The sequence below is a fragment of the Xenopus laevis genome, chromosome 9_10S, assembly GCF_017654675.1.
Source record: "Xenopus laevis strain J_2021 chromosome 9_10S, Xenopus_laevis_v10.1, whole genome shotgun sequence".
Lineage (NCBI taxonomy): Eukaryota > Metazoa > Chordata > Amphibia > Anura > Pipidae > Xenopus > Xenopus laevis.
This window is the reverse complement of record NC_054388.1, coordinates 46,867,564-46,892,326: the sequence shown is the minus strand read 5'-3', so window position 1 is coordinate 46,892,326 and position 24,763 is coordinate 46,867,564. Positions and strand designations below refer to the sequence as shown.

The 24,763-nt window shown below is 41.6% G+C and overlaps 1 protein-coding gene across 2 annotated transcripts; it reads left to right on the top strand.

Moving 5' to 3' along the window:
- Positions 1-279: 279 nt before the first annotated feature.
- Positions 280-8,742, top strand: znf207.S (zinc finger protein 207 S homeolog). 2 transcript variants are annotated; one of them, XM_018237238.1, is made up of 11 exons: positions 280-485; positions 1,201-1,327; positions 1,733-1,871; positions 2,281-2,448; positions 3,408-3,486; positions 3,584-3,657; positions 3,802-3,956; positions 5,924-6,016; positions 6,686-6,928; positions 7,312-7,483; positions 8,039-8,742. In XM_018237238.1, the coding sequence occupies exons 1-11, from the start codon at positions 295-297 to the stop codon at positions 8,197-8,199; spliced, it is 1,602 nt and encodes a 533-aa protein (XP_018092727.1). In that variant the 5' UTR covers positions 280-294; the 3' UTR covers positions 8,200-8,742.
- The last annotated feature ends 16,021 nt before the right edge of the window (positions 8,743-24,763 follow it).

Genomic DNA, 24,763 nt, shown 5'->3' with positions numbered 1-24,763 from the left:
ACCGTTTTTAATTTGAATAATGAGGGGTGTCGTCAGAATCCCACACAATGCATGGGACTTGAGTGAGATGCTGGGAATTGTAGTTCCACAAGCTACACAGCGGGAACCCGCAAGGTTCACCGGAAGTGTAATTTACACATTCGCTCCTACATGTGCCAGTGTGTGTGTGTGTATATATATGTATGTATTATAATAATAATAATAATAACAAAAAGTCTGTGCCAGTGCTAATCCCTTCCCCACCCTTTCCTTCCGGATCCGAGCCATATTAGTGAGAAATCGCCCGGAGCCAAGATGGCAGCAGCAGGACATAACTCCTCCCCCTTTGCTTCCCTCTTCTCTGCCGCGCTGCCCCTGGGAGTAGGAGGAGTCAGAACCTGTTGCCGGCGCCATCTTGTTATTCCCGAGAAAGAAGGAGACGAGCACAGAGGCCCGCCTGGTACAATGGGGAGAAAAAAGAAGAAGCAGCTCAAGCCCTGGTGCTGGTATCCTTTTCCCATCCGCCAGCTTTGTGGGCCCCCCTGTGGCGCTTAGAGGGAGGCCAAAGGCTCGGACTGTTGTCTCGGGGCCTAGCTTGAGCAGTAATAGTGGTAGCGGCCTAGTAGGAGCAGGAGTAGTGGTAGGGGCCTAGTTCGATGAGAAAAGTGGTAGGGGCCTAGCATGAGCAGTAAAAGTGGTAGAGGCCTGGTATGAGAAGGGAAAGTGGTCGGGGCCTAGTTTGAGAGGAGGAAAGAGTTAAGGGCTAAGTACGTAACCGGAAGGAAGAGGGCCGGGTGTGTGGGGGCCTTTGGGGCTAGACGAAGGGTTTGGGGAGGCTGTGGAAAGGTTGTACATGGGGAAACGTGGGCGCAATGCAACATTTTTGATTATGGTGATTTTTCTTTTCATGGAATGTTACAATTTGGAGCCAGTGTAAAAGTGACCTGTGAGATCGGGCCCTACTGTATTTGAGGTGAAGGTTTATCAGTGCTCCACGAGTGCCAATCTGTGTAGAGGGATGGCACTTATTTTTGGTATTATTCAGAAACAAGATGTATTGAGTGAGTATTCTATAGTAGCCAATCAGCTATCCGATTTCAACTGCACATTCAAAGGCAAATATGTGGTTGCTATGGGTTACTGCACACTGTGATCAGGATGGTCTGCTGGTAGGGTGACCATTGATTTATACGTTTGTACAGTCCCTTAACTGCACAACAGGTATTGCAACAGAGACTTTGATGATGAGAAAATCCTGATTCAGCACCAAAAGGCAAAACACTTTAAATGCCACATCTGTCACAAGAAGCTTTACACCGGCCCTGGCTTAGCCATCCATTGTATGCAGGTACGTACCCTAGCTTCAGGTGTGGGTTTGTAAGTTTGCATGTATGCCCTCTTCGAGTAATACCCTGTGCATCTTACACTTGCCCATTGTGGTGCGTCTGTTAGACTGCATTTAGCACATAAGACCAGTTTAAGCTACCCCTGTATGATAGTATGTATCAAATGGGCGGTTAAGTTGATTTCTGCTTTGATCTGATGATTCCATTTCTTGTGGCAGTTTCAAAAGATCCCATTGACATCAGAGAGATAATGTGTTGGCACATAGATAAGGGTTGCGGGTAGTTGTTAGAAGACCCGCAGCTAATTTGATTATCCCTTGTGGGTAATGGGTAGTGTATAACTTGCATGGCAATTGATTGAAGTTGATGTATTTGTGCTGATAGACTTCCATTCACTTCCTCTGTAGGTACACAAGGAGACCATAGATGCTGTGCCAAATGCCATTCCTGGAAGGACAGACATTGAACTGGAAATATATGGCATGGAGGGGATCCCTGAAAAAGACATGGAGGAAAGGAGACGAATACTTGAACAAAAGACCCAAGGTGAGATTTCTTCTTGGCACAGACCTGAATGATGATGTGAGCACTGCTTGTTTAAAATTTGATGCATATTCTTATATTAATGTAGATACTTTTCAAGCTTTAAGTTAAAGGTGGAATAGATAGCATGATTGTCAGTTGGTCAGGTGCATTTATGTTGTGCTTATGGGGTGTCTAGATTAATACTAGGGATGTACCCAATCCAGGATTCAGTTTGAGATTCAGCCTTTTTCAGCAGGATTCGGCCGAATCCTTGTGCCTGGCAGAACCAAATCCTAATTTGCATATGCAAATTAGGATTCAGTTCGGTATTCGGCTGAATCTTTTGCCAAGGATTCGGGGAATCGTCTGAATCCCAAATAGTGGATTCGGTGCATCTCTACTTAACACATTTGGGTTTTCTCTTGAGCAGTTGATGGTCAGAAGAAGAAAACCAACCAGGATGATTCTGATTATGATGACGATGACGACACTGCGCCGTCCACTTCATTTCAACAGATGCAGACACAGCAGGCATTCATGCCTACAATGGGACAGCCTGGGATTCCTGGCTTACCTGGCGCACCAGGAATGCCCCCAGGTAAACACACTCTGTTGGCTTTATAGTATTAGGCATAATATTGCTACCATTTCCTATTTGTGCACATATTGAAACACTCGGTTGGGAATTTCTTTTAGTTTCCTTGCCACTATATCAAATGCACCTATCAGCCAAAAAAGTGCTGAGAATAGTGCCACAGCTTCACTCGAGCTTTAGACCAGGGATCCCCAACCTTTTGAACCTGTGAGCAACATTGAGAAGTAAAAGGAGTTGGGGAGCAACAATAGCATAAGAAATGTTCTTGGGGTGCCAAATAAGTGCTGTGATTGGCCATTTGGCAGTCCCTATGTGGATTGTCAACCTATATTGAGGCTCTGTTTGGTAGTGCACCTGATGCACCTGGTATTTATGAAACCGTAAATTGCCTCCAAGCCTGGAATTCAAAAATAATTCTACTTTGAGGCCATTGGGAGCAACATCCAAGAGGTTGGAGAGCAACATGTTGATCACAAGCTTCTGGTTGGGAACCACTGCTTTAGACTGACAGGTGCACCTTATTTTACAATGTCTATAAAAGAGAGTTTTACACAGATTAGCGTTTGTGCCTTACTACTTGTGATGGTTCCCTGGATGCTCCGTCTCTGACACCCTGTATATATATATATATATGTATATGTATATGTGAAATGTGTGAATCACTCACGACAGCAGGTAACCTGCTGTCGTGAGTGATTACCACATTTCACAATACCTTATTTTACAAGGTAATGTATGGCTGTGAGCAAGCTCAGGGAAATTGCCTGCTGGCTTTCAGTAATGCCTCAGTGATCTCAGTCCTCAGGAGTTACAGTATGAAAAAGGTAATAAGCAGAGTTTAAAAATTTGTCCTTCGTTTAGTTTTGGTGATATAATGGGACTCTTCACCCTCTGCTACCTTGTTTTCCCTGTGCATTAGATCACATTTTCCTAGTAGTGATAATGTCATGTTTTCTTTGTAGGCATTACATCTCTAATGCCAGCAGTGCCCCCACTCATCTCTGGAATACCACATGTCATGGCAGGGATGCACCCACATGGGTAAGTACCATTCTCTTTACCAGAACCAATTATTCTCTGTCATACATTTGCCTTTACATCTACCTTCCAATATTTTCTACCTTTCTTTTCTAATCAGGATGATGTCAATGGGTGGAATGATGCATCCACATCGACCTGGTATACCTCCTATGATGGCCGGATTGCCTCCAGGTATAATATGAACCAGAAACTATTGCAGTCTCTTGGCAGCAAGACTGTGTTTCCATTTAGTCTCAAGTGTAAAAGGGCAGTTCAACTTTTGTTCAACATTTGATGAATGCTGTAAATTAAGTGTGTGTTTTTACCTATTTTTAGGCGTACCGCCTCCAGGGCTTCGTCCAGGTATCCCTCCTGTGACACAAGCACAACCTGCATTGTCTCAAGCTGTTGTCAGCAGATTGCCTGTCCCTAGCACTTCTGCCCCTGCCCTGCAGAGTGTTCCCAAACCCCTCTTCCCTAGCGCAGGACAGGTAAGAATTATACCCAAATGCTCATCATCCTCTAACTAATTTAAATCACACAGGAGGCACATAAAGGACATTCTTTTCTGCTTACACAATTCTCACTATTTGTAGAACAATTGTTATAAATCATATGTGAATGAATACCCAGCCCTGTTACTGGTGTAAATTATATGGCTAGTAGATGTGGGACAGGTTTGTCCCCTTACACAACTCTCACCACCTCTGGAACAATAACTATGGATAGTATGAATGAATAGCACACGCTGTTATTGGTGTAAATGATTTGACAGGCAGAGGGAGGACATGTTGGTCCTGTTACAGATTTTATATCATAGCCTCTGGAAAATACTCTATAGTACAGTGGTGTGAAAAACTATTTGCCCCCTTCCTGATTTCTTATTCTTTTGCATGTTTGTCACACTTAAATGTTTCTGCTCATCAAAAACCGTTAACTATTAGTCAAAGATAACATAATTGAACACAAAATGCAGTTTTTAAATGAAGGTTTACGTTATTAAGGGAGAAAAAAAACTCCAAATCTACATGGGCCTGTGTGAAAAAGTGATTGCCCCCCTTGTTAAAAAATAACTTAACTGTGGTTTATCACACCTGAGTTCAATTTCAAAGGTTATAAAGCCATTTCTAAAGCTTTGGGACTCCAGCGAACCACAGTGAGAGCCATTATCCACAAATGGCAAAAACATGGAACAGTGGTGAACCTTCCCAGGAGTGGCCGGCCGACCAAAATTACCCCAAGAGGGCAGAGACAACTCATCCGAGAGGCCACAAAAGACCCCAGGACAACATCTAAAGAACTGCAGGCCTCACTTGCCTCAATTAAGGTCAGTGTTCACGACTCCACCATAAGAAAGAGACTGGGCAAAAACGGCCTGCATGGCAGATTTTCAAGGCGCAAACCACTTTTAAGCAAAAAGAACATTAATGCTCGTCTCAATTTTGCAAAAAAACATCTCAATGATTGCCAAGACTTTTGGGAAAATACCTTGTGGACCGACGAGACAAAAGTTGAACTTTTTGGAAGGTGCGTGTCCCGTTACATCTGGCGTAAAAGTAACACAGCATTTCAGAAAAAGAACATCATACCAACAGTAAAATATGGTGGTGGTAGTGTGATGGTCTGGGGTTGTTTTGCTGCTTCAGGACCTGGAAGACTTGCTGTGATAGATGGAACCATGAATTCTACTGTCTACCAAAAAATCCTGAAGGAGAATGTCCGGCCATCTGTTCGTCAACTCAAGCTGAAGCGATCTTGGGTGCTGCAGCAGGACAATGACCCAAAACACACCAGCAAATCCACCTCTGAATGGCTGAAGAAAAACAAAATGAAGACTTTGGAGTGGCCTAGTCAAAGTCCTGACCTGAATCCTATTGAGATGTTGTGGCATGACCTTAAAAAGGCGGTTCATGCTAGAAAACCCTCAAATAAAGCTGAATTACAACAATTCTGCAAAGATGAGTGGGCCAAAATTCCTCCAGAGCGCTGTAAAAGACTCGTTGCAAGTTATCGCAAACGCTTGATTGCAGTTATTGCTGCTAAGGGTGGCCCAACCAGTTATTAGGTTCAGGGGGCAATTACTTTTTCACACAGGTTTGGATTTCTTTTCTCCCTAAATAATAAAAACCCTCATTTAAAAACTGCATTTTGTGTTTACTTGTGTTATCTTTGACTAATAGTTAAATGTGTTTGATGATCAGAAACATTTTGTGTGACAAACATGCAAAAGAATAAGAAATCAGGAAGGGGGCAAATAGTTTTTCACACCACTGTAAATCTGCATGGGTGCAAGTATGTGTCTATGCAGCCTGGCCATTTTCATGCACAATTTTGATGCACAGTTTGCTCTAACATATATTGTTCTCGGTGCATTTATAACTCAAACCCTCTGTTCCTTAGCACAGGTCCAGAGCTTCCACCTCTAGTCTTTTCATCTTTTCCTCTTTTTGTGCTGCAGATGGCATCTTCCGTCAAAAACTCAAGTACATCGGCCTCCAATTCAGAAAGCCTGTCTGCACCTTCTAAAGCTCTGTTTCCTAGCACAGCGCAAGTAGGCAGCAAATACCAGCGTTCTCATTTGCTTCTCACATTAACCCTTTGGTCTTGCCTAGCTGTAGTAAAACATTTCCTGATGTTCCATTGGGAGCTGCAAATACAAACTTCTTATGGCCTTGCTGTTTATTTCCCGCAGCTGTGCCCTTACATCTTGTCACTGAAATTTCCCTTTAAAAGCTTGTCTGTTCCTCTAAAGGGTTAATGTGTGTAATGTGCTGTGCATTTGAGTGCTCGGGTATTAGTTTTTGCATGGATACTATTTGTGTGATTAGTATTTATATGCACTAACTATCACAAAATCTGCATCAAACCCTTTGTGAAGTAAATAAAAGCACTGTGATAGTAGGGCCAGGTATACCCATTGATGGCAGCTCAGGAAGCATGTTCTTGCTGAGCATTGTAGCTCTCTTTTGAACTTTTCTTGTTATGCCTCCCCAGTACATCTACCACTCACAGTGCTGGAACCATCACATTGGTATATGAAAGAGTATTGCAGTCAGATCCCCCTGGGCGTAATATGTATCCTAGCTTTACCATTGTGTGCAGAGTGGTAACCCTTGGCTTTGTCTTGCTTCTGCTGGGAGCTGTAATGCAGTCATTGCTTTGAGTAGTAATGATGATTTGTATCTTAGACTGGTTCTTATGGGTTTCCTTTTCTTGCCAGGCTCAGGCCCACATTTCTGGACCGGTGGGAACGGATTTCAAACCCTTGAACAATATTCCTGCTACCACTGCAGAACATCCTAAACCAACATTCCCTGCTTACACCCAGTCTACCATGTCAACCACTAGCACAACAAATAGCACTGCTTCTAAACCATCCACTTCCATAACAAGTAAGCCTGCTACCCTGACAACTACTAGTGCCACTAGTAAGTTGGTGCACCCCGATGAGGATATATCTCTGGTAAGTAGTGGGAGGAAATAATTCAGTTTCATGGCTTATTACTATGCAGTTCACACTTAGTATTATCTGATAAGAATTGTACTCCTCCGCAGTGTTTGCACTCTTGATCATGTTGTATGCCCAGCACCCAAGCAGCAATTCCTACTGACAGATGTTAGAGCAGCTTTATTTTCCTATGATGCTCTGCTGTAATTAATGGGTGACTGTTGCAGTACTAGCAATGCTTTAAGTAGGAAGATGTTATCAAGCAAGAACCTGTTTATATCTCACACAGGCTTCACATTGGTATCATAAGTAATTAGTGCAAATGTGAAAGCATGTCACTTTTAATTGCTGTAAATCCTTACGTGTGCACTTTTTCTTTATTTTTCTTTATTTCATAGGAGGAGAAACGTGCTCAGCTTCCAAAATACCAACGTAACCTACCCAGGCCTGGCCAGGCTCCCATCAGTAATATGGGTAGTACAGCTGTTGGGCCTTTGGGAGCCATGATGGCTCCTCGGCCTGGACTACCTCCCCAGCAGCATGGAATGAGGCATCCATTGCCACCCCATGGTTAGTATATTATGCCTGTAATTGCTGTCTATTCCCCACTGTCTTCAAGAGCTTTAAGAAAATGATGCGTTAAACAGATGTTTATACTCCTATATGGTAGCTGTTTTAAACTCACACTATCATCCTTTTAGGGAAAAGGGGCAGCAATATTGATGTGTCACGTTTACCCACTATTACCACACCTATTAGTAGTGCTTACTGGTTTAAGTTCAAAAGTGCTCCTATCAAAAATTTTTTGTAATGAGCAAAGGTGTTTTTCTCTCAAGAACACACAAGTTGCTGCGTTCCTCTGATTAAAAGGCTTCATATGCACTTGGTCTCTGTATTTTTCTAGGGCTGCAAATGTCACTTTTTTTTTTTTTTTTTAAGATTAAGATATAGGATTATTGAGGTATGCATGAGTATTGACTGATTCTGTATACTGAGTGAAGATGATTTGGCAGTACCGTTATAGTAGGACTGTTATATAGTTTTTGCCCTAAATGAATATTACCAGCGCTATATATTGACGCTTGATTTTATTTCGAAAATTTAATTGATTGTTTATCTCTGCAGGTCAATATGGTGCACCACTTCAAGGAATGGCCGGCTATCATCCTGGTACAATGCCTCCCTTTGGACAAGGACCCCCCATGGTACCACCCTTTCAAGGTGGGCCCCCTAGGCCTCTCATGGGAATAAGACCTCCTGTAATGTCTCAAGGTGGCCGCTACTGATGTCTCTGCACTAGTAAATAGGTTTGGAGATTAAACCTTTTCTCATCTTGTGCTGTGTATATAGCCAAGCTTCCTTCACTTAGAGCTTCATTGTGACTAAAACGTGTCCCCCTACATACCCGGAACTTTTTGGACATTTTGTTTTACTTGTGGGAGGGTTATTTTTATTTGTGGGCAGGAGTTTGTGGGGAATAAACCAGGAATATATCCCTGAGATTGCAATTTATACTGTATGGCTTCTTTTTCATGTTTCATCTAGGTTTTTAGAAGTGGCGTATAGTAAATATGGTTCGTTTAAATGTGAAGGCGCCAAATACCACCTTAAAGGCAAGTTCTGTAATGTTACTTTGCTCTCTGTATTATAATGCCTTCACAGCATCCTAGGGTGCTGTTGGACTTTGGTCCCCAACAGTGGTTGGTGAGGGCTGTATCTCTTGCACCTAAATTATTGTATTTAGGTCTCTGACATCCCACCCACTAAAGTTCAGCCGACTTATGTGTAATGTAAAGAACTTCATTGTGTAATAAAACAAGCGAAACTTTTCTGACTTCTTATTCATTACCAGCTGTGGAGCAGCTCTGTAAGGTTTGTACCAATGCATGCCACACTCTTTCCTCTTACATATACTGCACCACTGCAGGTGCTCTAAATACTTTAAGGATGCTTCAGTTGCATGTCAATGTTTCCTGTAAATCTTGAGCAAAGTTGCCAGACCTGCCCACATAGTTGCCTTATTTACACAATGTCCATCACATTTCTGCCTTAGTGTTGGTGTGGTGTGTAACTGTGTCTCAAGCCAACCTGCAGTCTTTCATGTAGGTGTATTCCTGTAGCCTGGGGACCTGCTTCTTAAAGGGAAGGATCACCAAAATAGAAATAAATATTTTAAACTTGCCCCTTTTGTATTCTCACACTTTTCTGGACTTTACTGCTGGCTGTTTATTTAACTAATCCTAATTAAAGGAACAGCAACACAAAAAAAAGTTTTTTTTTAAGTAGTCACACTAATGTCCTGATGCACCACACTGGTAAAACTGATGTGCTGGCTTCTGAAACACGGCTATAGTATATATAAAGAAGCTGCTGGGCAGCCATTCAAAGCTGGGAAAGGAGAAAAGACACCGGATACATAACAGATCAGCTCAGTAGTATTCTTCAGAATGTATCCGTTATCTTCTGTGTATCCTGTGCTTGAATAGCTGCCCCCATGGCTACACAGCAGCTTGTTTATATAAACTGTAGTTGTATTTCTCAAGCAAACACATCAGTTTTACCAGTGCAGGGTAGCAGTTCATTATATTGTCATCCTTTACTACTCTTTCATTTTTTTTGCTGTTACTGTTCCTTTAAAGCAGAACGCTGTTGACCAGTGCTGTCCAACTATTTTCTATTTAGTACTCTGATTATTCACTATTACATGATGCAGCACCTAAAATTTTCATCAAAGGAAACTCGTGAAATTTCCACTTCCGGCACCCAAGTCTGTTTAAAAGGATACTGTCATGGGAAAAAACTTATTTTTTTTCAAAATGAATCAGTTAATAGTGCTTCTCCAGCAGAATTTTGCGCTGAAATCAAAAGAGCAAACAGATTTTTTTTATATTCAATTTTGAAATCTGACATGGGGCTAGACATATTTGAAGTTTATCAGAGCACAAGTCACATGACTTGGAGCAGCTGGGAAATTCACATCACTCTTTACTGCAAGTTGGAGTGATATCACCCCCTCCCTTTCCCCCCCCCCAGCAGCCAAACAAAAGAACAATGGGAAGGTAACCAGATAGCAGCTCCCTAACACAAGATAACAGCTGCCTGGTAGATCTAAGAACAACACTCAATAGTAAAAACCCATGTCCCACTGAGACACATTCAGTTACATTGAGAAGTAAAAACAGCAGCCTGCCAGAAAGCATTTCTCTCCTAAAGTGCAGGCACAAGTCACATGACCAGGGGCAGCTGGGAAATTGACAAAATGTCTAGCCCCATGTCAAAATTGAATATAAATAAATCTCTTTGCTCTTTTGAGAAATGGATTTCGGTGCAGAATTCTGCTGGAGTAGCACGATTGACTGATTCGTTTTGAAAAAAAACGTTTTCCGATGACAGGATCCCTTTAAGATGCTAGATAACCTGTGAAGTGTAGGTTGTGTAACCTGTAGAGGTGTCTGCCCCTTATACAATATTACTTTTCATCATATAGAACACAATACCAGGAAGAGCTCCCTATTAGGAAAGCACACAGAGTACAGAGATTTTCCTTGGTGAGCACAGACAGCAGGGAAGTCCAGTGGTTAATTTATTCATTTGGATGAAGCCTTGTCTATTCTTGGTGATACTTTGTCCACTAAGCAGCTGTGGATTTTTGTAACTGTGACCATGATACAGACTGACAGAATTTTTGGGGTTTGGTATATATGAAAGAAACACACTTGGGGTTCTGTGACATTTACAAATCCATATGATTTGCCAGAGACTTCACGGTAGAAACTGCCAGTGGTGATGTGCTGCCTGCGTGACTTGTCACTATTTAGTCTGCACGGCGCAAGCTGATTTATTAAGGGTAACTTGATCGCTCTGCTCACTTCATCATGAATATAAAGGGGATGCCTTCTTTTTGGATCCTCATTAATTGCCAAATAAAGCTATTGTGTGTGTGTACAGGTCTGGCTGCTTTGCAAAGGTTAAAGGGATTCTGCCATTATAAACCATAAACTGGAGTTGCCATCGAACAGAAGCAAAGCAAGTGACTTATTAAGCTGCACACCTTGTCGTTTGTGTGTGGCTCAGAGGACTTAGTGTCTTATCTTTCTCTTTATTAAATATCTTTGTGTCTGCTAGAATGTTTTTTTTTTTTCTGTATTTTTCCCCAGAATCCACAGCACCCCTTGAGGTAACCTCCAGTCCTGACTTGAATTATGCGGTTTCTAATCATCAACATGTTGTGTTTGGGTGCATTGTCTAGTATAGACCACCACAGCTCAGCAAATCCAAGTCTGAGTTTGCATTTGTATAGCCCAGCCCAAGCTCAATACCTCGCCTCCCTGAATGCTGTCCTTGCTGAGCTATAATAGACATTGCATTAAATTACATTTTTATAAACTGACCTCAGATCACATGAGTGCTGCTTGTGTATAATGGCAGCAAGCAGAGTTCCCTGTAGCAGCTGCTTCTTAGGAATCATGGGGCTGTTAGTACAGCCGCATCCTGTTCACTTGGTCTGCTTCTGTTGGAAGCCAACACTGTTGTGGTAGTATCCCTTTAAAAGTATTGCTTTTGTTTTACATTTGACTTTAATTTTCTGATAAGGCAGCCGTTTCTGTGTAGGGAGGAAGTGTTCCTGTTCCACTCCTGTTCTATATCTTTAGATGTTATAAGATCAATTTGATTAGACCTGGAAAAATAACATTTGCATGTGTGTCCGATATAAACAATCTAGGACCTGTTCTAAAATATACATTTTTCTTCTCCCTATAGCACTGCCATGGGACAGGCTGAGGCTGAGTCTCAGTGTTGCCCTGTTCAGTCTGAGGCAAGTGGGATTTATTTTCTTTCAGGGGCTTTCACAGCTTTAGCTGTTGGATATATATGTCCCCAAACTTGCAGCAAGTTTGGTGAAAGCCCTTGCATTTTATTTCATTTAGGGACCTTTCAGTTCATTGCTGTGTTGTCTGACTGCAGGGGATGCTGGCACATGGCTGTTCAATTGTAGGCCTACGTGTTTGCTTTACCCTTCTAGACATCTTACTTTTACTTTGTGATATTTAATTTTCACACCTGGGTTAGGAGAATAGGCCCACTACATGGGAAATGAGGGACAACGCTGTTCTAGGGGTAAACGAGAAGAACTAATGTAACGCTTCATCAATTATCTTTATATAGGGTCAGCACATTAAGTATACGAACATTATAAGACCAGGTGAGAGGGATTTGAGACTATACCATGTTTATTATAAGTCTGCTTATATACCTGTAGCTTTCCCATGGAAGGTAGTTTGCATTCTTAGATTATGGTTTGATTAGCTACAAAATACCATGCTCTTTTGATCTACAGTGTAATGGTAGTTTTACTCCATTTAACTGCCTTGTAATGCAGCTGTTTGCCCCAAACAAAACACACAGGCGTTTTATATTTCTTGTAACAAAACGTATCCCATTATCTTCCCTTTTTAGCTTTACACTGACAGCCATTCCATATGCAAAATTTTAGTTGTCCTGCTCCAAAGTCAAGTAAGGGCACACACCCACTTCAGGTTGATTAATTTTTACCTAAACTAAGCTTCCATTTGCTAGCAAGACCCAGTTTCGATCAGGAATCTGGGCTGGAGAAGCTGATCAACTACAATGAGTAGAGGTATAGCTCCCTCTGGTGATTGGAGGAGGGGGGGGTGATAAGGTAATTTAGTGTATATAAAGATTAAACCAGCACCCGATTATTGGGGGTGAGGGCGAGGTCAGTTTAATTTTCTATTCGTAAAGTTTGAATACAGTACCTCAACATTTTTCAGACTTTATTCCAGTGCTGTTTGAACCCAAGCATAATGGGCAGTTGAAAGGACCAGATCTTTATAGGGGAGGTCAAGATGTTATATTGGCTCCTACGCTGGACTCTATGCTTACCTATTCACAGTGATGGTAAACCTGGTAGATTGAACGGCATCCATCATTCTTCTACCTTCTTGTTTGGCATTACAATCCGCATTCAGAATTAGGCCTTATGTTCGGAAACACCACTACGATAGCGGTGGTTTAGAATAATAGCAGTTTGTTAAAAAGTGTAAAATCCTCATAATAGCTTTTCTTTCCATACACGCAAATGCATTGAGAACACTGTACATTCTATTCCAAATCAAATCATGGAGGAAAATGTATCACATTTGTGTCATTCCTTCATAGAAAGTGAAGAAAATGGAATATTAGGCTGTTCCATTCTTCATTACAAAATCAGTCACTGTATAAACTGAAAAATGTTCCAAGATTTTGCTTTCCTTTGAATCACTGAACTACTGAACTAATATTTAGTTGTATAATCAGTGTTTCTGAGATCTGCTGCACATCTGTGTTGTATGGAGTCCACCAACTTCTGGCACCTGTTACATTCCACAATTCTGCTGCATTTCTTGGTTTTGCTTCAGAAACAGCATTTTTGATGTCACCCCACAAGTTTTCTATTGGATTAAGGTCTGGCGATTGAGCTGGCCACTCCATAACATCAATCTTGCTGGTCTGGAAACAAGCTGTTGCTTGTTTATCATTACCCATTATAAGGGAATTTACTCTTCGCTATAAAGCAACATGACCTCTTCAAGTATTTGTATTGAAATTGATCCATGATCCCTAGTACGTGATAAATAGGCCCAACACCATAGTATGAGAAACATCCCCATATCCTGATGCTTGTGCCACCATGTTTCACTGTCTTCACACTGTACTGTGACTTGAATTCAGTGTTTGGGGGTCGTCTGCAAACTGTCTGCAGCCCCAAAACCCAAAAAGAACAATTTTGCTGTCATCAGTCCACAAGATGTTGAACCATTTCTCTTTAGGCCAGTCAGTGTTCTTTTGCATCTTCAGCACATCTTTTTTTTTTTTTTTTTTTTCCCCAACAATGGGACTTTGCGGGGGCTTCTTGCCAATAGCTTGGCTTCACATAGGCATCTTTTAATTGTAACATAACTCACAGGTAACTTTAGACCTTAATTGATCTGCTGGAGCTGATCATTGGCTGAGTCTTTGCCATTTTGGCTATTCTTCTATCCATTCAAATGGTAGTTTTCAGTTTTTTGGGTTTCCCCCCCCCCACTTCTTTCAGGTTATGATTGCCATTTTTGAAGCATTTAAGATCATTTAAGTTGAGCAGTCTTATCGCATTTAAAGAAATACCACACTTTATATGTTTTCCCCATTACATCCTGTTCTTCTGAACAGTGTCTAGAACAAGGGTCCCCAACCTTTTTCACCTGTGAGCAACATTCAGATTTAAAAAGAGTTGGGGAAAATGTTCCTGGGTGGTGCCAAATAAGGGTTGTGATTGGCTATTGGTAGCCTGTTATCTAGAATGCATGGGACCGGTGGTTTTCTAGAGATACTAAAGCTGGCCGTAGACGCAAAGATCCGATCGTACAAATCATCGTACGATCAGACTTCCCCATCTCCCGACCTGCCACTAACCATTCAGATCAAATAAAGTAGAAAAGAACAGATCAGCAATGTTCTGCCCCTGACAGCAATCGTACGAAAGTTATGTCCGACCAAAGCTAGTGACAGTCTCCCACTGAAAATTGTCCGATTGGCAATACACGCAGAGATATTATCGGTACTTGACAGAAATCTTTTAACCTGTCCGATCGACCAAACGACCGACCTCCGCCGGACTAAAAATGTCGGGGCTCTCCACACACGGTCCGAAAATTGTACGAATACTCGGTTTGTACGATCAGATCTTTCGACTGTCGTGCCTTAAAGGGACAGTTCAGTGTAAAATTAAAAACTGGGTAAATGTATATGTGCAAAATGAAAAATGTTTCTAATATAGTTAGTTATCCAAAACTTTTACATATAAAGGCTGCAGTGACTGGATGTCAAAGAACAGAACTCGGCATCCTGCTTTTCAGCTCTTTGAGTTAAGGTGACCATACATGGAGAGATCTGCTCGTTTGGCGATGTCGCCAAACGAGGGGATCTCCCTCCGATATGCCCATCTTGAGGTGGGCAATATCGGGCTGATCCGATCGTGGGCCCTAGCGATGCCTAACGGGCGGTCTGATCACGGGACCGCATCAACGAATTGATGCGGCCGCGATCCAACGGGATTTTTTGTCCCATCCGATCGAGGTCTGGCTGAGTTTCGGCCAGATCTCGATCGGTGAAGCCCGTCGGGGGGGCCCCCATACACGGGCCAATAAGCTGCTGACATGGTCTGTCAGCAGCTTTTATCAGCCCGTGTATGGCCACCTTTAGTCAGCGACTTTAAGGCGGCCCATATATGACATAACTGTTCAGTGAGTTTACAATTGATCCTCAGCATTCAGCTCAGATTCAAAAGCAAATAGTTATGTGACCCATTTGGCCCCCCCTCAAGTCACTCATTGGTTACTGCCTGGTAACCAATCAGTGGAAACCAAGAGAGCTGAAAAGCAGGAAGTAGTGTTCTGGCTATTATGTTACACATCCAGTCACGCCAGCCTTTATGGATTACATTTTTGGATAACTAACTATATTAGAAACATTTTTTTATTTTGCACAGTCTATCTATTTACACAGTTTTTATATTTATATACTGAACCATTTCTTTGTCTACTTAAAATCATTTAAATGTCAATCCATTAGGATTGTTTTGCCTCCAATAAGGATTTAATTATATCTTTGTTAGGATCAAGTAAGTTTTTATTACAGAGAAAAAGCAAATAATTTTTTTAAAAATTTGAATTATTTGATCAAAACGGAGTCTATGGGAAATGGCCTTTCTGTAATTTGGCGTTTTGTGGATAAGGGTTTCCTGATAACAGATGCCACACCTGTAAGATAAAATTTGAATATGAAATGTTCTAATTTGATTAAAAACTATAGGCAGTGGTAATACAAAAGAATAGCGATGAGCATCATTTTTTGTAAGGTTTTGACAATCCAAGAATGTCCATATTCTATAATATATTGTGTGATAAAGAAGCACATATTGACGCAAATGTTTGGCAGGGACAGAGTCGCCCATCACTTAACTAGGACAGAATTCTGAATTGATTATATTTAATATAAAAAAAAAACTATTTCCATTTGATAAAGCTGATATTAAGCTATCATTTTCATAGAAATTTCCCTATAGTTTATTGCTAAATGCCAGTTTCAGATACAACACTGCCTCCTGCCAGCTCCTCCAATAGGATTAGTGTGGAACAGCAATTCCATCTTGGAATGAATGGAATCACAGAAATGGCAGCCCCCTAGTCTTGGTCCAGCTGGGAGTGCTGTAGAGTGCATGTGTTATGAGAAATGTGGGATAGCCGCTCTTTGCCATACAGTCACCAAGATGAATGTCATTGCCCTAAGCAAGTCTAAACTAGCTGTGACTATAGCCTAAAGGAAATATAAGAAGATGAGAATAGGAGTATGCCAGTATCTCACCAGCAATTGTATTGCTCAAGGGGTCATTTAACCTCTCAATCTAATGCCTGTCCTGTTGGTTTGGGCCATGTGTTGCTTCTCTGCTGTGAGGATTTGGCGGTGATTTCAGTGACCCCCTTAATGTTACACGTAGCATGTTGTAAGACTTAATGGGGCTCATTTATCAACACTGGGCAAATTTGCCCATGGGCAGTTACCTATAGCAACCAATCAGTGATTAGCTTTTTAAAGCCAGCTGCAAGTAGAACAATGAAAGCAGCAATCTGATTGGTTGCCATGGGTTACTGCCCATGGGCAAATTTGCCCTGTGTTTATAAATGACCCTCAATGTGTCCTGAAAAGTTGGGGTGTCTTATGTACAGCAACAAGGATTTATTTTGCTTTCCCATAAGAAAATCACGTTATTGTGTTCACTGTATGTCTCAGCTTTTTAATAAGTCATTTCAACTTGGGTCTTCTTTCTGGATTTTCTTCCTCCATTCTTTGCCGGTCTATGCTATTTAAATGGTGGTCAAGTGATCTGTTTCTTTTTGCTTAGACTATGTAGTAGTCTCTATATGACTGCAAGAAGCAGTTGATTCTCAAGCCAGACCCCCCCCCCCCAACTGCCACAAACCCAAAAGGATAAGATTTGGACAATCTGATATAAATAATGTTTATTCAACCCTCGCAATAAAATAACTTAAAAAAAAAACCAAAACACTGCATACAGCCCTGACGGCTTTGTTGTGGAAACTCCGAATCTGTGTGAGATGTGGGATTGGAGCAGGACATGGGTGGCCGGAGAAGTCAAGCTATGCACCTGGCCAGAACATTGAAGTGCACTGGGCTTACGTACAACACTGTGGTTGTGGTTTGGCCGGTAACAGTCTGAACGTTAGTGCAGCTTGTTGGCTCCTGGAACAAAGAGGAGCAACTGAGCACTCCTTAGACTGATCACATCCACTTGTTTGAGACACCAGCCCAATGTTCAGACTAAGGATACATTGCTTTGTGTGGTTGGAAGTCTGCCCTTTGCTCATGGGCCAACAAAGCAGATGAGGTAGCAGTAGCATTTCTGTGTCTCCGACATTCAGATTGGCTTCAGCCCATCATTGCTTTGGCCACAAGCATGGTCCCTCTTTGCCTGGCATGCTGAGTAGTTTAGGTAGCCACTTCACGTTGATTTACGGGTAGTGGCAGCTGGCGTTGAGAAGTGTTTCAAGCATAACCATTTGAAAAATGGACAATAGGCAAAAAGTGACTTGTTCTTGCACAAACCTGAACTGATTCCTTTTGAGCAGGCTCAGCTGGGACGGTGGTCTCTTTGAAGACAAAGCAGCAATTGTGCATTCTCCTGCTCATAGTTGCATTGTGCAACACCCTCAGCCAACCAGCTTCTTACCATCACTGGATCAGACTCCCAGGCTGGATATTAGGAACCGATCTTTTTATTTTGATTTGGAACTTGTCTTGCTTCTGCTGTTTACTCACATTCTCTTGTGGCTTGGACAGTGTGTGGGGGCAATCACAATGTGTGCTGGTTAAACTGTGTCCATGGTTTGTGTTGTCCTGCCAGACCCCTACTCTGCTTCACTGCAGGGACAGCCTGTCCACGTGCAGTAGAAAACTCTATAGAGAAGAGCAGCACCATTGTGGCTTAGTTGCATGCAGGGGAAGTTTTGTGCTTCCAACCCACCTGTGACTGTACAATATACACCTTAATAAACCCATTCAGTGGGGGTGGGGTGAGTCATCTCAACAGTCTTCTAAAGCCTTAGCAGCCAGTGAATATTTCATGTAGTATACTGTATGTGCACAACCTCTCCTTATTGCGGCCAACTTGCATCTTTACACTTCCAGGTGCTAAACTGCACTTAATATTAAACTGAAGTCTGAATCCCCTGGAGGGTTGGGGTTGGCTTTACCACTATGCAGATGAGTAAAACAAAGTTCTATGTCCATGTTATTGTGGGCACATTAGACAGGTGCCAGCCTGGAGCTGCCATGGTACCTTTGCTCCAGCGGACAAGTGACCTCTTGCATATATTTAGGGACTAGTGCATCTAAAAATGGGGGCACAATTAGATGGGAGACTGATGGGGCAGTGATTTCTAAACTATAAGAGAACCGTTCCACTTAACTAGAATGTGAGAGCAATATGGTTTGGGAATTCATAGCTCTGCAGCCCTTAGTTTATTGGCTTTAGACTCACAGAAATGACCTAATTGATGAGGATAAATAGTGCAAGCAGCTTATCACTCATCGTGCACTTCTTGTGACCTAAACCCTATCCCCTCAGATGGATGGGTTTTAACCTAATGGGTTATTATGTAGGAACCTTATGGTGTTAGAACCCAAGGATGTTGTAGAAACTGCCAGTTGGTATTGGCATACAGTTACACCTGTGGCACCTGTATTAGTGGAAATATTTTTTGATGGTTAATAGGGCGTCATGGATGCACAATGAACTGGGTGTCCAATAACCTGGCAACAGCCATATATATAATGTACTTATTTTGATTATATTGAACTTCCAAAACCGCTGTAAGTGAGGCATTTACATGTTTCCCCTTTAAGATCCATAGTTGGGAATTTATTTGGGGGGGGGACACATTCTGTCCTGTTGCTGGAACTGAGACAATTGTATTTTGTGTTTGGTTAAAACTGGATTGCTTTACAGGGGGCCTATGGATGCTGCACTTCAGTTAATTCAATTTATGTTTCTGTTAACTAGCAAACAGCATGTCAGCTACTTACTGATAGAGACGACAGTAACCAGAACTGCCAGTGCAGGTTAGTTGTTACCTGTAAGTACTCATGTTCCTTCTTCATTCTTATTTCATAATTACTAACATATACTCGGGGTCATGGTGTTAAGCAACAGTGTAGGTTGTGTGAGTGTCCTTAACATCTGCATGTTGTCTGTCTCTCTTTGCACTTGTAGCCTTCTTGTTCCTTCTGGTGTTTGTTTCTGCATTCTAAGAAATGACCCCAAACAGCTCTTCTACTTACTATGTGCCAGTATGTATGGTAACCCCCCCCCCCCCCAGAGACTTACTGGAGGGAAATAAGATTATTAAAGCAGTACTATGTTCTGATTATCCAGGCCAAGGATTTGGGACAGCAGCTGTGGAATTCTAAATAGTACATGAGGAGTAGTAGTACTTCTCCTGGCAGTAGTGTCTGACACTCCTTTTAGTATCTGACACTCCTTTTGCTGCCAGAAGGAATGCAGTAGATCAGGTAGAGATGATTCCTATTTTCCCCAGCCTCTCCTAGGATTAAGCCTGGTGTTTGGATAAGAGGTTGGCACCTCTCCAATAAGTCTGGATAAAAGAAATGACCAAACATAGGAAGGAGAGTGTAGCGGCGCAAACCCCTGCGTGTTCATTTCACGTCAATGATATAAGTTTTGGAGGCAGAACCCTTCGTCAGACATGTCTGATGGCATACAGTTACACCTGTGGCACCTGTATTAGTGGAGATATTTTTTGATGGTTAATAGGGCGTCATGAATGCACAATGACATGTCTGACGAAGTTGTCCTGTGAAAGGTTTCATCATTGACATAAAATAAACACGCAAGGTTTCGCCCTGCTACACTCTCCTTCCTGTGTTTGGTAATTTCTTCTATCCAGAAGGAATGCAGTGCCATGTGGTGACTCTCCCAAGTGTTTGGATTCATTGTAGTGGTGTGCGGATTGAGAAAGTCTCGACCCACACCCGACTCTATCCCAACCCGGCCCACCGTTCCCCCTCTATTTATAGACCCGCACCTGACCTGCCCCACATTGACATCACAAAAGGGGCAGGTGAGTCTATACATTTAGGCGCCGGCAGTGCTAGGTTGCGGGTGGGGAGAGTAGGAGAAAAGCTCAAACCGGACCCACTTGCGACTCGAAGATTTTGTGCAGAAGCTGGCCTGCGGTTCCCGCGGGTTTTGGGCCCACCCGCACATCTCTATTTCATGGATATACATTCTCTTTATTTTTTTACATAGTTCTGTAATACACAAGAGCCATGAATATCTTGTAAATGATATCCTTATAAACAATGCTTAGTGATGTCATTTCTGTCACATGACTCACTGAAACTTGTGTATTATAATAAAGTAACCCAGTGTCGGACTGGGACACCAGGGGCCCACCCAAAAACCTTCGACCACGGCCCACTCTAAGTACTATTTTTCTTCCTCTCCTCACAACCTCTAATCTGGGTGCACTTGAGCAGGATTTGCTTGTGTCCTATGGCTATTCACTGGGCAATTCTTTTGATGCACCTGTTTGATTTATTAGATACAGACCCTAATGTGGCCTTTAATTGTTAAAGGAACAGTAGCACCAAAAAATGAAAATTTTTAAATGAATGTCAATATAATATAGTGTTGTCCTGCACTGGTAAAACTGTTGTGTTTGCTTTAGAAACACTACTGTAGTTTATAGATTCAAGCTGCTGTGTAGCAATGGGGGCAGCCATTCAAGCACAGGATACACAGTAGATCACAGATAAGTTCTGAAGAATGCCATTGTATACTACAGAACTTATCTGTTATCTGATGTGTATCCTGTGCCTTTTCTCCTTTTGCCGCTTTGAATGGCTGCCCCCTTGGCTACACAGCAGCTTGTTTATAGAAACTATAGTAGAGCTTCTGAAGCAAACACACGCCGTTTTACCAGTGCAACACAACAGTACATTGTATTTTCATTACTGTATATACACACTATGCACTATTAGACAGTATAAGCTGCTTTAATAAATACAATTACTTTTTCCACATGTGATTTATTACCAAGATAATGCCATTATGCTCTGAATAAAGTCAGGACTGGGCAGTGGCTCAACATGGTGGCAATGGACAGTGGCAGTCTCTACCCGTTCTGGGCAGGATGTCTCTTCTAGGGCTTTAAGGTGTTTCTATGCTTTTTATTTATCTGTTAACTCATGTCTAGTCAAGCAAGAGCCCTTAAACATTGGTGCAATGCTTTGGGTATGATCTACACGAGAAGCTGGCCAGTAGAGCGACATGTACGGTGCATCTGAAATAGGTAAGGTTTTTACCAGTGCATTCACTGGATACTGTATATACTAGTTCCTATAGAGTAATTAGCTGCATTTTATGGACACAAAAAGTGTATTAAGATGGAGGAAGCTCTGGCGCAACCAAACTCAGACCAATTTATTTGATTCACAGAGTGGGTTCTGTTATCAAACCTGCAATGTTACAATACGTAGAAAGTAGCAGGGGCTGCATTGTGCAGTCACGAGCATAGGCAACCAGTGTTGCAGGTATGTATGATACATGGTCTCTGGCTACAAAGTACAACCCCTGACTATCTATTTGAGTGACCGTCAGCAAGCGTATTTTCTATTAATATCACTGATGTCCTTATTAATAATGTAGCGCCCCCTGTTTCTTTCACTGCGCCTTGCTGCATGTGGTTCACTGTACTTTGCTGCCATTGTTTTTACAGAGGAATGTTCTTAAAGAAACAATGTGATCTGAATAAAGCTGCTTTATTGGTGCATAAATACCAAGTCTTCTGGTAATTATTGACCATTGTCAATCATTTCTGTGTGTCCACCATTAATAATTGCTGTTGCTTCCAAACCAGCGCTACTGCTGTGTCGCTTTATGACTGGGATTCCATCTTTCCAAGGCACAGGTACAGGGGCGTGGACCTATCACAGTGATGACAGTAATGTAGTGCTCCTTTAAAGGAGAACGAAAGGCAAAAGCTATGAACTACTTCCATCAAAAGATCTCATCTAGATGTCTTAAATCGCAGTCGTTTCAACTTACCTATGTGTATAGAAAAGTAATAAATCCTACATCATGTTTAGCTCTCGTTAAAGGAAAACTATACCCCCCAAACAATGTAGGTCTCTATAAAAAGATATTGCATATAACAGCTCATATGTAAAATCCTGCTTCATGTAAATAAACCATTTTCATAATAATATACATTTCTAGTAGTATGTGCCATTGGGTAATCATAAATAGAAAATTGCCATTTTAAAAAATAAGGGCCACCCCCTGGGATCGTAGGATTCACTGCACAAACATACCAACAAACCATACTTGTTAGGTCACATGAGCCAATTAACAGACAGAGTTGTGTCTTTTGCTTCAACACTTCTTCCTGTTACAGTTAGAGTTGTAGTATTTCTGGTCAGGTGATCTCTGAGACAGCACACAGACCATCACAAAATGGTGGCTCAAGGCACGAGATGTAAAAGGGCAATATTTACTTAAATATATATATTCCAGTTTGTTGAGATTCTTTAATATGCCACTTAATATGATATGAACTAAGTGTTCATTTTGGGGGTATAGTTTTCCTTTAAGTAAATTGCAGCTGCCATCTTGGTAAAGTATTACAGGCTTCCTTTTCCTCTTCTTCACTAATGCACATGTGCCAAACAAACACTCCCCATGATGCGTTGTAGATGAGAGGAAAGCTGAACCCTTGAAGCATGCACAAGAGAAGCAAATTTGTCCCAATGCGACTCAAGGCTGCGGACGCATTATAATCAGAGCACATTTACTACTGCTAGACACCAGGGAGACAGGATTTACTATGCTATGTAAGTGATTACTCTACCAGACTTACCATAGAGCTTTACTTATGTTTTAGCCTTTGTGGTCCTTTAAGCAGATCCTAACCTTTACAGTGATTTTCCTGGCCTAACAAAGACAATGCAAAGGGATACAGACCCCTTCTATTACAGCAGTTTGTATTATTAGTGGAGTAGGTGTCCGGCTGTGTCAGCCATGTTACATACTAGTTAAGTTCATGAACAGACACATGTTCAACCAGTAAATCCTACCTAACTTCTTAGTAGCCTAATTCACAGACATGTGCCAGGAGGCCCATTCTACCACTAGCTCCGCTTATAAACTGGTATCGTCTCAATTACCAAGTGTACGCTTCTTGCATTGGTTACTCAGATTGCACCAATCAAAAGTAAGTTTGGGAGCAATTGCCTTTTGAGAAAACTGCTGGCGAAATGCGTGGCAGGGCAAGATTCGACTTCATTGTTTTTAAATATTAATTCACTGGAGAGTCATTGGTGACTTCAAAAGCATCAAACTTTTCCTTGACTCTTTACTAAACTTTATTTTCCTTTCTAGGAGCTGATGGTTTGCGGTTTTGTAGGGTTTTATTAGCCTCTTTCCAACTAAGGATAGGAAAGATCAAATTAGAGACCACAGCCCTTCAGCCTCTGCCTACTCCCAGGGACTAGATCAAACAACAGTAAGGGCTCTTACTCATGAGCGTTTTTACCTGCGCTCCGTTTTTCGGCGTTCAGCCGCAGGGGAGCGCAGGAATAGACGCATTTCATTTTTTCAAATGGGGCTGTAATCACACAGGCCGAACGCAGGAAAAAGGCAGCATGTTGCGTCTCAACCTGCGTTCGGCGCCTACATGCGCCTGTGTGAGTACAGCCCCATTTGAAAAAATGAAATGCGTCTATTCCTTCGCTCCCCTGCGGCTGAACGCCGCAAAATGGAACGCAGGGGAGCGCAGGTAAAAACGCTCATGAGTAAGAGCCCTTAGATTCCCAACTATCAATTGTCTTTGTTTTTAATCAAGGAGCAACTTTGGGATATCTCAGTAAAAGACCTAACGTTTAACATAGTAATTGATCGCATTTATTACTTGCACTGGTCACTTTATATTTCATTTATTGTTAAAATGAATTGATGTGGGATATGGAGCGAGATAAATTTAATTCATGAATTAAAAAGCACTTGGCACTTTATTCAATCAATCAATCTATTTTTAACCTTTTAAGTGAATTGATTAATTGGGTGCATTGAGTTTGAGATTCATTTCACAGAAACACAATTAATTTTTTAAGTATTTGTTTAAGTTAATTGCCTGATCCGGTGTATAAAGTTCATCAAGTTAATTAAGAAGTGGTGACTAATGATCTGTATTTAATTATTTGGTCTCTAATATTGGGAGATATAAAAAAAAAAACCTGGTCTTTAAGTGGGTGCAGGAAGTAAGGAGATTTCATAGAGTCATAAACAAGGTTTCTTTTATCTTATACTTTTCTTTTACCTTTTATACTTATAGGTGGAGTCTAGTTAAGTCTTTACTTAGTATTTTTAATAAATTCAGGATTAAATAGGAGTTTTACTGCACAGATATTTGTTCTGGGTGTTCTTTGTGCACCTTCTGCCACTTTGGTTTTGTTCCAACAACTTTCCCAGAACCTTTTAATTCAATTTCATTGCCTGGGTTGTGATTAATGAATCCCATAATGTGATTCATTAATCACAACTCGGGCAATGAAATTGAATTAAAAGGTTTTGGGAAAGTTGTTGGAAGTCCAAACAGAACCAAAGTGGCAGATTTGGCCTCTAAGTAGAAACCTTGCTGCCTGTGGTGTATCTGCCATTTCTGCACAGAGAATAACTTCCACCCATCTTTTCTGTGGATTATTTTCTATATA